The 13,602-nt window shown below is 48.1% G+C and overlaps 4 protein-coding genes across 4 annotated transcripts; 1 reads left to right on the forward strand and 3 right to left on the reverse strand.

Moving 5' to 3' along the window:
* Window positions 1-773: 773 nt before the first annotated feature.
* ONS95_010029 (uncharacterized protein) lies at window positions 774-3,450 on the reverse strand (the record flags this gene model as incomplete). Its single annotated transcript, XM_058503595.1, has 6 exons — window positions 774-1,580; window positions 1,638-2,132; window positions 2,181-2,483; window positions 2,533-2,749; window positions 2,796-3,123; window positions 3,174-3,450. 6 exons carry the CDS (start codon window positions 3,448-3,450, stop codon window positions 774-776), a joined length of 2,427 nt encoding a protein of 808 aa, XP_058360307.1.
* Window positions 3,451-4,895: 1,445 nt separating this feature from the next.
* ONS95_010030 (uncharacterized protein) lies at window positions 4,896-7,430 on the forward strand (the record flags this gene model as incomplete). The annotated part of the gene is made up of 1 exon (XM_058503596.1): window positions 4,896-7,430. The coding sequence occupies one exon, from the start codon at window positions 4,896-4,898 to the stop codon at window positions 7,428-7,430; it is 2,535 nt and encodes an 844-aa protein (XP_058360308.1).
* A 764-nt stretch (window positions 7,431-8,194) lies between these two features.
* ONS95_010031 (uncharacterized protein) lies at window positions 8,195-8,770 on the reverse strand (the record flags this gene model as incomplete). The annotated part of the gene is made up of 1 exon (XM_058503597.1): window positions 8,195-8,770. The coding sequence occupies one exon, from the start codon at window positions 8,768-8,770 to the stop codon at window positions 8,195-8,197; it is 576 nt and encodes a 191-aa protein (XP_058360309.1).
* A 2,296-nt stretch (window positions 8,771-11,066) lies between these two features.
* On the reverse strand, window positions 11,067-13,109 carry ONS95_010032 (uncharacterized protein). The gene is made up of 4 exons (XM_058503598.1): window positions 12,746-13,109; window positions 12,437-12,690; window positions 11,596-12,379; window positions 11,067-11,536 (listed from the first exon to the last, which is right to left on the reverse strand). The coding sequence occupies exons 1-4, from the start codon at window positions 12,872-12,874 to the stop codon at window positions 11,189-11,191; spliced, it is 1,515 nt and encodes a 504-aa protein (XP_058360310.1). The 5' UTR covers window positions 12,875-13,109; the 3' UTR covers window positions 11,067-11,188.
* Between the last annotated feature and the right edge of the window lie 493 nt (window positions 13,110-13,602).

The raw sequence follows: 13,602 nt of genomic DNA on the forward strand, positions 1-13,602 counted from the left end.
CCGACTGCGAAGTCTATGGTAACTAACGCAAGTATGGAAGACCTGATAAAGGCACTGGAATAATGGCCTACGTCGAAGCTGAGAGACCAATTGCAGACAGTCCAGTCAACTGAAGATCAGAACCTCCAGAGGATAAAGCTTCTTTCTTCATTGCGTATTTTGACCTTGAAAGCCAGGGTACCAACCTGCCCAGAATCGTTCTCGAGAGTGCGATCTTTGTGAGCAGAATGGTATCACAGAAAAGTGCTTGAAGGACCGAAAAGTGAGCCGAATGTTGATTAGAAAGTGCTTCATTTCGAACTCGCTGTACAGATGGTTCTAAGAGTCTCTATACTCACCTCTTGAAGAGCGAACCAGTCAAACCTGACACTCATCTACTTCAATCCCATACCAATCCATCTAGAACAAGACCAACACCACCAGATTACCCGTCCGGGGTATATTGAGTACAAGATAAATTAAATATTCGTAGGGTGTCAAAGGTGTATCAATGACAAGAAATTTCGGAAGCTGTGGCAAATCCGAAAATACAATTTCGTCACCGCCGGAATGAGCTGGATGAGTTTCATAAGCTGATTGTAAAGCAGACTCTGCTTGTGGAGAGGTGTGGTGATGATGTTGATGTAGATGGACGGAGGCAGCAGACCTTGGCGAGCTGCTGGTGTCTGTGTTCGAAATATCTCTGTCAATTCGTAACTTCCCTTCCGAAATTGGTGCCGGCCACAGGTATAATACGTTCTTAGGTGGCCTATACAGACCTGTAGAGCCATGGATCAGCGGGGATTCATGATAGGATCATGATCCCATCCATTATTTTGCAGAAATGACTCCACCCCTTCTGCGAGGTTATATTTATCTGCTGAAGCACCAGTGGCAGTCCATTCACTAGGAGTCGTGAATGGATTCGGTTCAGCCCAAGGGAACATATCAACTGGATTGCTCTGACTGGTAGCATCGGTAGGCTGTCGATAAGGAAACTGCGCGTTATTTGAGCTGGTGCTCTCAGGCGTTGCAAAATTCGAACTGGCGGAAATGTCAACAGAGGACTTCTTTCGACTGTCATCTGCTTTGAGTTTGAGTCCATTCATTGCAGGCGCTGAACCAGTCCATGGAGGCTGTGGGTCATTTGGACTATCTGCAGCACTGGAGCTGTCGCTACGAATTGGATTAATTCCCAGGTAAGCAGTGCAATCCATGACGGTACCACCTGGCCGTATCGTAAATTGTGCACCATCTCCACCAACACTGGATGTTGGCACAGCCGTGCTAGCATAATGGTTGAGGTTATCAACTGTCATTGGTACTCCATTACGATCAGCTAGAAGCCCGTTGATTGGCGTGTTGGGCATTCGGTTTGCAGGCCCGGCATGTTTCGAGGGCTTCAGACCGATTGATTCAACGTCAAGCTCAAGTTGGGTAGAGAAGTGCTTTGTGATGGAATGTTTAAGTCCAATTGCAGACATTGCGGCCTGAAGGAATTCTATGTTGACGATATTTTGAGGGTTCGGTTTGGCCGATTTTTGATCCTTTAAAAATACACTGGCTGCGACATAGAGGCAGAATCCCACCCAGGAATTCATCTGCTGCAGTTTTAACAGAGTTTTTTTGTTTTATATTTGAGCGGAGGTAGCTCTTACCTTGGAGGCGTCCACGTGGCATATCAGCCGCATTATATTGGTAATCTCTTCAGCCGCCATGAGACATCGAGCCTCGCTTTGACGAACTATATTGCCAGCAATATTGTGTTTGTTCGCAGTCACTATCGCAGCTTGGTGCAAGCATATTGACGATGCATGAATATTCATGTGTAGAAATACGATATTCATGTTCCGAAGGCCAGCAGGAAGTCTCAAATGATCTGGCAAAAACATGAAGGTATTCGAAAGGACGTTGTCCATTTTTCGATGCCGTTTCCAGAATTCACCATTTGCAGGATCATTAGGGTTCTCATTAGGTCCAGTGCGATGTAAATGCTCAAAGTTATGACCGTAAAGTGTGGCGGACAAAATGACGCCACCAAAAGGGGAAATAGTGCTCGCTCCTTCGGGGGTGAGCGCTTCTGCGAGGGATGGGGTTTGTTCAGCGACACCTAATTCGAAAGCTTCTTCAGACGCAGGAAGATTTGTTCTAATCTAAGTCAAGGTAAGCATCTTTTCAGGTAGAAGGCACAGTTTACAAACCTCGGTTTCGTTGATTAGCATGGGCCAGCCAGTACCAGAACTTGCCCATCTATCACCATAGAACGCCGCCCAAAAAGTACGGCGTCGTTCCTCAAGCTCAATCCAATCCCTGGGAGGAGGCAATATCTGCTTCACTTCTGAGCCCTCAGCATCAAGTCGATACAACCCGAGCATTTGTGCCAGTCGTACTGCTCGTCCAGTGCTCATCCAGGATCGGGAGAAGTAGGTTTTCTTCGCCTCGAAGAAAGCGATCAAGGCCCAGGTCTGTGCGTGATATATAGTCACGAATGCTTCGCCGTGTCCCTGATACTTTAGCAGTTATCACTATACGACCGGTTTAATGCCGACTCACTTTCATCTCTGCAGCCTGAATATAGTGTCTCGCGCGTTGATACATGAGATCTTCGAGGCACATATACTTGTCGGACAAAGAGCAAGCCGTCGCCCACATAGCATACCGGAGACATACAGGGGGGCGTGCTTGTGGTGCTCTGTCTAAGGATGCGTAATATCGATACTTGTGCATCAGTGGCATGGTTGGGTGAAACAAATCGAAATATATTTGATGCCTAGAAGTTTCAGCATCTCACCATACGACATTTAAGGGAGAAATACAGTTCATCCATCATTCCTTGTGGCGGAAGGGGCTCGTCGAGTCCCAGCTGCAGAAGTTCCTGAGAATAAAAGTTATTTGCTGGAGATGGTTCCGTATCTACGGCTCCGAAACCAGTTGATGGCATCTCAAAGTTTGGTTCCAAGAGTGGAGGGCCACTAAGATCGATGTTCATATCCATGTCCATATCCATTCCAATAGCATTCCAGTCGGTTTCAACGGATGTAGTAGCTGGTGCTGGTGCCGGCGCTGTAGTTGGAGCTTGGGTATTTGCCGCAGCTGCGGCAGCCGCAGCCTTTGTTTCCGCCACAAGTCTGGTTTCAACTTCCGCTGGGTATCGTCAGACATCTTTCATAGAAATAGATGCACCAGTCGCCTACCCAGTCTTGCTTCCAATTCCTTCATGTTGCGCCGCTTAGATCCTAGATTCCTCCGCCGTTCAGGATATTCGCAGTCATGGCGCAATCTTGAACAAGTTCCGCAGCTTGGTTTGACACGATCGCACTTTAGCTTCCGTTTTCGACATGAGGTACACGATATTGTCTTCTCGAGGGGTTTCCCATCGACTGTCGCTGTCTGTTCCATTTGTAGAGGTGCATCTTCTGGGCTCGATCCAGAGCCTGACCCGGCTTGACCGGCTTCTGCGTTCGCCGACATGGGGACTCTCTATCGGAATACTGGGAAGTTCGAGGGCAATGAGATAGAATTGAACATGAAGCTCAAGAGGCCACATGCGACGTTGACAGCATGCATTGTTAGGCGGGCACCAAAAGCGCTGTTTGACGTCAAAGGCTCCCACGCATGTGAGTATCTTCACTTGAAGTTTTCTCGATCACCGTAGTTTCAACGTTGCGCCGCGCTGACGTCTCAGCCTCGTGCAGCCTTGCGGCCGCTGGTTGCTTGGCAAGGCGACGGTGGTGAGGCGAGTTCGGCATCGTGATCAACGTCAACATCAACTTCAACATCAACACCTAACAAACCCTAGGCCACAGTATTCAACCACATCCTTACATATGTATATACGGGTTAGGTAAGCCATTCCATACACAGCGCGGTGTCGATCTCGACCATCGCGAGCACGGACTGCTTGCTTCAACGTGTGACCTGATCGTTGATGTCCCTTCCCGTGCATCAACTTATCCAACTGTTACGCGTCACCAGAACGGCGGCCAATGCTGTGTGTTTAGGGCAGTAGTCGATACGGAATAATGCTCCGCCGGGCCACATCACAAGGGAAATGTAGCTGGCTCTCTCCCATTGTTGTTACTTGACGGCGGATGCCCGACGACAGAGAGGATGCGACCAAAACAAGCTGGGTGCCAAATGGTCCCTTTTCTTCTGGAGATTTCTAGAGAATATTACCTTGGAAAACAAGAACTCTGTAAGTCTCGATGTCTCAAAGGACAAGGAACAGATCTACTGCTCTCCGGATAGGCGAGTCTTAACAGGTTACAATGCTGCAGGTTTCCGAGACATGACTAGGTCCTGCCTATCAAAACGTTTCTGTATTAGCATACTAACATTTCGAGCTTTGTCGAGTTTATGAGACTGCCACAGAAAGATTTGCAGACTGCCGACTGGGCCTATCATGGATTGATATTATTGGACCTCACTCCTGATCTCGGGAATGTTTCATACCATGGAATGGGGTTGACACCCGCGATTTCGGATACCTGCTCTGTCATTTCATCCATTCCTTTGTGTCAAGTATGTAAAAGCATCGATCCCATTCAGAAAACTATGCTGCGAGTGATACTTTCCACAATATATGCGACTCTCGGCATAGCTCAGGCCGTTAACAGCTCGTCATGCCGAGATGCTACAGCGAGACCCATCTCAATGGTCTAGAAGACCAGTATGAGGAACCTTATTGTCACAGTTATTCATGCAGTGAAGAGCCAGCTGAAGCGCAGGAATTTTCTAGCTCCAGCCTAGGGGACCGCGAAGTCTGCGAGGTTGCCCGTCACCACGGACAGCAGAGGAATCTTTACACGACTTGCGGAGACACATCACACTTCAATCATAGCAAAAGTTGCTGCTCTGATGTCTCAAAGAGCATACCTATGTCTACTTCACCAAAGGTCACGGATTGCTCTAACAAAATGTGCTGTGTTCGGAAACTGGCGGGTCATCCACATGAGAAACCCGATGTGACAGATTCGCATTCGGATAATGTCAAGGCTGGGCACATATCAAAGTCGTCAATCGTACAAATCGACAACGGGTCTGCTTTTCAGGTGGAGAGGATTGTCATAAGCGTGCAAGGGATGACCTGTACAGGTTGCGAAGCGAATTTGCGAAAGGTCTTGGATTCCGTGGAAGCCATATCGGACGTCAAAATCAGTCTACTTCTTGCACAGGCGGAATTCAGATTGAAGCCATCAAGATTTCTCAACGGCACTAACATTTCCGAAGTCATCGAGAAGATGACAGGCTTCTCATGTACGAGAATTGCTGACTCTGGAGGGGAACTTGACTTGATCTTACCGGCTGGAGTCTCGAGTTTAGATGGTCCATGGCCTCCAGGAATGACAAGCATGAGATCTGTCGGCCGGGAAACACTTCGTATCTCCTACATGCCCGAGATTATAGGCGCCAGGACACTTCTCGAGGACCCGTTTTTTCAATCTGCCCAATTCGCCCCAGCGCCAACATCTAGAATTGTTGTTTCCGGTCGCGCAGAAGTTCACAAGTCCTTCCTTCTTGCAATCATATCTGCATTTCTGACGATACCCGTTCTTGTACTGGCTTATGCCAACTTGCCAGACAACGAGATAATTTATGGCGGAGTTTCACTTGTTTTGGCAACAATGGTTCAGCTTCTCGCACATGGCTTCTACATCAGGGCATACAAAACACTCAGATACTCCCGGACGATCGAGATGGATATTTTGGTTGTGCTGAGTACAAGTTCGGCGTATGTGTATTCGGTCATTGCATTTGCATTCATGCTGAGTGGACATCGGCTCTCAACTGGCGACTACTTCGAAACAAGTACGCTACTAGTCACTCTCATTTTGGTGGGGAGAACTGCCGCAGCATATTCTCGCCAGAAAGCCGTTGAATCGATATCCATCCAGGCCCTGCAAGAACCGACAGTGATTATTGTGGATTCGGAAAACCCGACACTAGAGGAAGTGATCGATTGTCGACTTCTTCAATATGGCGACAAGTTCAAGGTTCTACCCGATACTCGCATTGTCACAGACGGGGTGATCTTGGTAGGAGAGACGGAGGTCAACGAGTGTTTCATTACAGGCGAAACAATGCTTCGCTTGAAGAAGCCAGGCATGTCAGTCATCGCTGGCTCGACTAATCATTCTGGCAAGTTGCTCGTCGAGCTAACTCGGTTACCACACGAAAACAGCATCCAAGCCATTGGTACTCTGGTAGACGACGCGAAGTCATCAAAAGCCAAAGTCCAAGAGATGGCTGATTGGGTCGCCAGCTACTTCACACCAGCTATCATAGTCTTAACAGCATTGGTATTCCTAGTGTGGGTGGCAGTTGGCAAGTCTGTTCGACACGAAAGCACTTCAACAGCTTGCATCAATGCTATGACTTATGCCATCTCGACGCTGATTGTCTCTTGTCCCTGTGCGATTGGTCTTGCTGTTCCTATGGTACTCGTTATCGCCGGTGGGATTGGAGCCAGGTACGGATTGATTTTCAAATCAACTGAGGGCATCGAGATTGGACGAAAAATTACTCATGTCATCTTCGATAAGACGGGTACCTTGACACAAGGAAATCTTTCTGTGGTTAATCACTCCTACCTGGACCATTCTGAGCAGCTTCCATCAATAATTATGGCGTTAGCAGGCAATAGCAAGCATCCAGTAGCAAGTGGTGTGCATCACTTTTTGCAAGAACAAGGGCTCAAGCCGGTTCATTTGGAGCATTTGGTCTCAAGACCCGGAAAGGGTATGGAAGCAACGTACAACGGGGATCAGATTCGAGGAGGAAGTCCTCAATGGCTCCTGGTGGAGGACTCTCCGGCCGTCCTGTCACTCCTACATCATAATTTGACAATCTTCTGTGTCGAAAGCAACGGGACCCTCGCAGCCGTATTCGGCTTACAAGACCAACTCCGACCTGATGCCCTCGAGACAATCCAGGAACTCAAAAGTCGCAACATCTCAATCTCACTCATCAGTGGCGACAACGAGCATGTCGTTACCACCATCGGTGCTGAGCTCAACATTCCCCAGCCTAACATTCGCTCCGGCTGCACTCCCGCCCAAAAAGCGGCCTACGTGAAAGAACAACAGTCCCTGCCTAACAGTACCGTCCTCTTCTGCGGCGACGGTACCAACGACGCCGTTGCCCTTGCTCAAGCTAGCATCGGGCTCCATATCAATGGCGGAACAGACGTTGCTCATAGTGCAGCAGATGCAGTCCTCATGAACGCATCTCTTAAACGCATCATCACGCTCATTGATCTGTCGAAGGCTTTCTATCGGCGAGTGGTGTTCAACTTTGCTTGGAGCTTTGTGTATAATCTGTTCGCGATCCTGCTTGCTGCTGGTGCCTTTCCAAGGGCGAGGATACCTCCCGCGTATGCGGGACTTGGGGAGTTGGTTAGCGTATTACCGGTTGTTCTGATTGCGATGCAGCTGAGAATGAAGAAGTTTTAAAAGATATGAGTTTAGAAAATGGAGCGGGATGGGACAAAGTAATACTCAGTGTTTGGATTTTGCTTTCGTTTGCACGAGCTCATGGTATTTGGAAGTTGAAAACCTAGGGTTTGGAGTCTGGATATTTATCCGTCTTACTTGATCTATCAGTACGATCTGAGTGGAAATCTTGAATGCGTATAATCTGTCCTTGTCTCTCTGATGTTCTCGTCGTGCCTTGAATGGCCATCAAAGAACAAAGCTCACCGTCTAGTCTAATATTGACCCTTTCCTCGCTTGTCACCCGAGATTCGTACAACCCATGCTTCCCACTCCTCTCCCTCATACCCCTCATGAGGCTAATTGGATAACAAAATTATCTGCGCCGTACCCTCATACCAGTCGTCAAGCCCTCATTCGTCACGTCCTTACCCGATTAAAGAATGATACGCTCCTCACAAGCCATGACCCAACATCCTTCATCCGTCATAACCCAGTCAATGCCCAAATACCATCTACTCCTGCCCAGCAACTCCAAACTCCAAGCGTAACAAAATCACAACATCAAACTTACGCCTCCAGAGAAATCCTGATCGTCATTTCCTCACAGTAACTCTCACAGTCTCCGTCTCCCGATAGCTTCCTCTTCCACTACTTCGCCTACTCCCCCTACTGCCTCTCACCCGGACGATTTCTTCCTCGCGATAGTTGCGCATGTTGAGCCACACGCTGCAGTCGAGACAGCCGTAGCCAACTAGAACGCCGTGGACGCCACTGTGAGATGGTCAATATCGCTCTTCATCCACATCCCATGACAATATTACAGCTCTCCACAACTCGAAGCGTGATTTCGAATCAGGTGAGAAACTATAGCAGCCGAGGACTTGGGGTTTCAGAGTCACAACCAAAGAATAGAGAAATACATACATCAAGATTCCCTGCAACCACCTCTCCGCTACCACCAAATTCCCATCCTTCCCACCCACATCCACATCTCCATCTCCCCTATAATTCACAACAGCCAAATTAATCACGCCCCCAACCAACAACCCCACCGCAATCAAATCCAGTGACATCAACGCCCCCGGCGGGATGCGTCCACGCAGCAGTAAACACGTCCAATCGAACAGGTTGAGCAGTAACGACCAGATCACGGCCACGTACGTGATGGGCGGCGTGTCGCCTGTGCGGGTTGTTAGGATGATGGCTACGACGAGGAGGGCGATGGCAAGGCCGAGACCGATGGTGCGGAGGACGAGGTGGATTCGTCGGAGGGTTTCGGGGTAGAGTTGCCTGGTGTGGGTTGTTGTGTGAGAGTTAGAGTATGAGCGGGAGCGGGAATGAGAATGAGTATGTGCCATGATGAGTTACATTCAACTGTATTCTGTATTCCGTGTTCTAGGCTCTGTGTACAGTTGTTTGAGTAGAGCAGAACGGATTGGCTTGTCGAGTGGATAGTGAGAGTTACAGCTCGGCGGTATTGCGTGATGCCGGTGGTGTATCGTACACTATCCCGTATCGTACACTATCCCGTCGGTTGCCTACAGATTGAGGCCGGATGACATGAAATGAGATTACTCGGATTGCATTGAGTTGTAAATGAGACCGAGTTATACAATTGTGAGGTCAGATGTGCGGCTTTTGTATCATTCAAAGATGTGAGAGATGGAGGATGAAAGAAACAGGTAAGTTATGGCGAGGCTCGGGTTAGTCTGCTTGATAGATGGTAGCTTGGTAGGACTAATGTTTCGCATGGGCTGCCGTGCTTTGCACAACGCTGGTGTCCGAGTGATAGATGGATATTCTGATAGCTCGGTGGGGAGATGGCGGGGTTTAGAGCCAAGGTAGAAGAAGTAGGTAGGTAGGCAGGTTGTTGAGAACCGTGATCTGGACAAACAGCAGGAAATCCGTACTTACCGGAGTGTGTTGGTGGTCTTACTGTATTATAGATCTAGTCTGTCTTAACACCCAATTCGTCCATCCATCCTCATGCCTTGCTCCTTTCCCCGATTCCTCTCCCAGATTAGGTGTGACACCCCGCGGATTGGTCGGGATGGGCTTGCTCTGGGTTGTTCTGAGGGTGGGATACACCGAGAAGCTGAAAGTCAAAATGGTGTGCCACTAAGCTGACCTAGCTGTATATCACTGACATGCGGGATGATGTTGTCGAGATCGCCAATCAGCGTGTCGGGCAGCTCATGCAAGGTCCAAGGATTAGCTCAACCACAAGCTTGGGGAGCCTGGATCTTGTGGGGGCGTTTTTCTTCTTTGTCTGAGCCTTCTAGCACCTAGCACTAGTATGGTGACGGGACCGCGTCGAGGATTACTTGCATCGCTTGAGTGTGGAGGGTGGTGATGGATGGCGGGCGACCGGGATACCTCATGCAGCCTGATCTGCAGCAAAACTACAGCGTTGGTAATCTGTAATCAATCATCGTTGCATATCATCAGGCTGTGTCCCGAGAACAGAGCAAAAGATAATCGCGCGTTTGTTTGTCTGTGGTTGTCTGTGTACGAGTCCTGTGGCACGCCCGAGGGATCATCCGTACTTGGCGGGGTAAATTGGCGAGTGAGGAGCGAGGAGAGCGACACGACGACGTCGGCGGAAGCCTTACAGGTTGAGGGCTGCTGTGCCTCGATTGCATTTTAGCCAGGAATTGTGAGTGGTTCGGAAGAGGGAGCTGATGAGTAGTGGTGGAGGGGCAGGAGATAACAGAATTGAGTCTGCTTGGGTCAATTCTCGAGGAATGTACGTAAAATCAAACTACTACTTAAGCTTTATTACTCCTTTGTCTATGATTGTATGGATAAGTTGGCAACTTATAGTCACTGTAATAAGGCTAATTGATAGATCAATAGTAACTCGATGAAGTGTGATGGGTTCGTCGAAGATGTTCCGGTTCCAGCGCGGGAGAAACGAGTCAGGGATAGGAAGTGGACTTGAAGCTAAGCTCGCTAATAAATGGCCTTAATATTGGCGAGGGTCCGCTGAAGAAAACGACCATCAGTTCCAATCACGCGTCCATGTGCTTGGACATAACTCTGGGTGGCTTGAAATCAACTGCGCGAGAGATCCTCTACTGATTTCCAGCCATCAAGGATTCCATCTATAAGTTTGGTCGTATGCTGACTTGGCAGAGTATCAGGACATGGAAATCGCTTCAGGACTTCCCTGACCTGACGTCAGGACAAGGCAACAAAATAGCACATTTTGAATCTAAATAGACTCTAACCAATCAGAAATAACAGGACTGTCTTCACGATGTGTAATTGATATGGAAGAAATTGAACGAAGGGCCAATGTCTCTTCCTCCGTAAGCTGGTGGTACGGGCAAGAGTGAATTTCCCCGCTTAGCCTTGTTTTGGTGCTTAGCGAGGCTATCAACGCACGAATGTGTTTTTTCCAATCTGCATCAGAACAAGTCTCAAGGAGAACAGTGTATTCAAACGAGGAGATTCTGGTACTAATTCTATCTGCGCAGTCTAGAAAATACCTCGATGCGCATATCTTAGACCTGTATACGTCGCCGGCGCCACCGTGATTGTAAGTACTCCCCAATTGGGGTTATTTCACATTGCAATATCTGCACAACTTTACAGGTTTGCGGAACCAAAGCCCTTCAACTCTAAATACAAGCGCCATTGGTAATTTATTTCATGATTTAGGAGACTATTGAGAACTTGAAGGGGTAATGGTTGTGAAGTAAAGCTGGAGCTGCTACGGGAGACTGCCTACCTAGGTAGCCAACATCCGACATTGGTTTCTCACTCCGCCACTTTCATGCTTTCCGATACTGGCTGTTCGACAACTCGACCAGACCCAAGCCGCCCTCCGACCAAGAAAACACAAAGCAACGTTCAGGTATATGCCCCTGCTTTCGTTGTAAATCCCACTCTGCAGTCCTGCGATCGGTGAGCTCATTGTACCCCGCGGTGCGAATTGTTATAGTTATCATCCCAAGTCCTTCCTTATTCGAGCCTAAAATATATACATGTTGCTTCACGGCTTCTAGATCAGTGTCGAAGGAAGTGCTGTTTCCACCAAGTTCGTGTAGACGTGATCGCATCCTCAAGTTGAGGTATTGCAGATTTAGGAATCTTGCTAGAATTCGTAGAAACTCTTCGACCTAACCCCATTTTATGAGTTGAATAGTCAGATAATCTCATTTGGATGTCATAAACTCACGTTGCACGTTGTCCAATCCAGATCTAGTGACAAGTGCCTCAACCTCGGGCATGTTGCCAGCAGGCCCTCCAAAGCCCCCACTGTCAAAGTCGGGCAAACAATATTATCCTTACCGAAACCCCTGAAGTCGTGTATTTTCAACTTGTTCAGATAAGCATGTCGATATATAGACTCAATGAGCATCAAAGTCAAGTCGCAATCAATCTCAAGCTCTTCCAAGAGATGGCTTCTGGAAATCAGGTCGTTCAGCTGAGCAGAGCAACATTCACCCCACCGCACATCATGCTTGCCTGTCACAACAAGCTTCCGTAGACCATTCAAACTATCTCCTGATATCGAGTTGAAGAATTCCTTTGCACAGTCGATACCGGAAATATCCAAGATCTGAAGTTGTGAGAAGTCCCACACAGCGTTGGTCTCTTCTTTGGTAAACGTCCAGGTACAGTCCCACATCATCAACTCTCTGATAGGTGGTGTTCGTCTGCCTGTCCACAACTGATCCCCTCGCATTGAATCCAGATGTAGTAGTTTCAATTGGAGCGAGTTCGAGATAACCTGTCCAAGGGGTCCGAAGTCTCTCTTTCTGATTTTCATCGCTTTTGTTGAGATATAAACGATATTTTCTGTGGGCAATGTGTACGTGTACATGTTATATCGCAGTTTGCTAGGCCATGGATAATTCATGAGTCGGAGATGTGCCCGGGGCCAGACATCTTGAAGCAACTTCGGAATTCGAGATGTTTCTGGCCTTTGGTAGCCGTCACGTTCTCCCCAGACTCCCCAGCTTTGAAAGAATATTTTAGTGCCACTTTTCAGGTTCAAGGAAGGGGTGTCAACTCACTCGATGACAGAGATTGTTTGACAGCCTCTGAGTAATGGTAGTGCTATCTCCCAGTCGAGATTCTCCAAGATTGAGATATGCCGTGCGTGGCAGTGCACATTGTCCCAATATCGTTGCAGAGATGGGCTCATTGGGGTAATCAGAAGTCTGGAATTGAGATGAAGAATTCTGTATTCGAATGCCACCGTGAAATGATGTAGTCGTCGACATGTCCTACCCAAGTCTTTGAGGGACTGCGGACATGTTATGCAAAGCTGCAGAGAATTCTGTTAGTGATCTTTAGAGATTACGACGCAGAATTCCACTTGCCAATTGACAAATCAAGACAAGAACGTCGGAATGCAATGTTTGAAGCGAGTTGCATGCTGCTAGTATGATTACAGGTCGGGACGAAAAATTCTGGTTCATCTCGGACATGATGGGGCAATTGATATTCATAATTAATGACTCGTGGCTGGGTATTTCAATGCTCCTCTAGAAGACACAGCAGAGGCAATAGAGTCCGTGATTGCGAGGAGTTGGATGTCAAAGAAAGAATGAGAGACTCCAGTCATTTTTGAAGCCGAAATATCATGGAATCTGATAATCAAGACAAGCTGCTAATTATAAATACCAACTGTTGGTCTTACTGCATGCCAGGCGCCAATCAGTCTCACTGCTGGGTCGTTTGTGGTGAGGTCAGGGAGGTAGGCGCCTTGAAGGGCCGGGGGACAACCCCGCTATCCACACTGAAACAGCCTGGCCATTGGCGCAGTCCGCTTGATTTAGGGATCGCTCACCGCGAGTTGTAGAAAGTCTCCCTGGCAGATGCTTCACTGTGCACTTTCATCTCTGCCATTGTAAGTGACTAATAGGATCGAGTGCAGTTATTCTTTAATTGAAGTTCTATGAAGGGTTTCCGGAAAATGAAATTGAGCCCGTGGAACAACAAGATATGATGCTTCTAGCACTGATCAGACATTCCGGCATAGCACCTATCCCTGCAACGACCCATATCTACAAAATCCATCAGACCAGTTATATTGATTGAGCAAGCACCCAACAGCCAATAAAACATAGCTGTCTGCATTAGTTATAGCTTTGTCACTCGAGCTGAGCTGGGATGCTTCCGCAAATCCGTAAGCTATTTTGCCTGCGGCATTCACATGGTCAACAACGCCTTCGCC

The sequence above is a fragment of the Cadophora gregata genome, assembly GCF_030347475.1.
Source record: "Cadophora gregata isolate MNR1 chromosome Unknown scaffold_4, whole genome shotgun sequence".
Classification (NCBI taxonomy): Eukaryota; Fungi; Ascomycota; class Leotiomycetes; order Helotiales; family Ploettnerulaceae; genus Cadophora; species Cadophora gregata.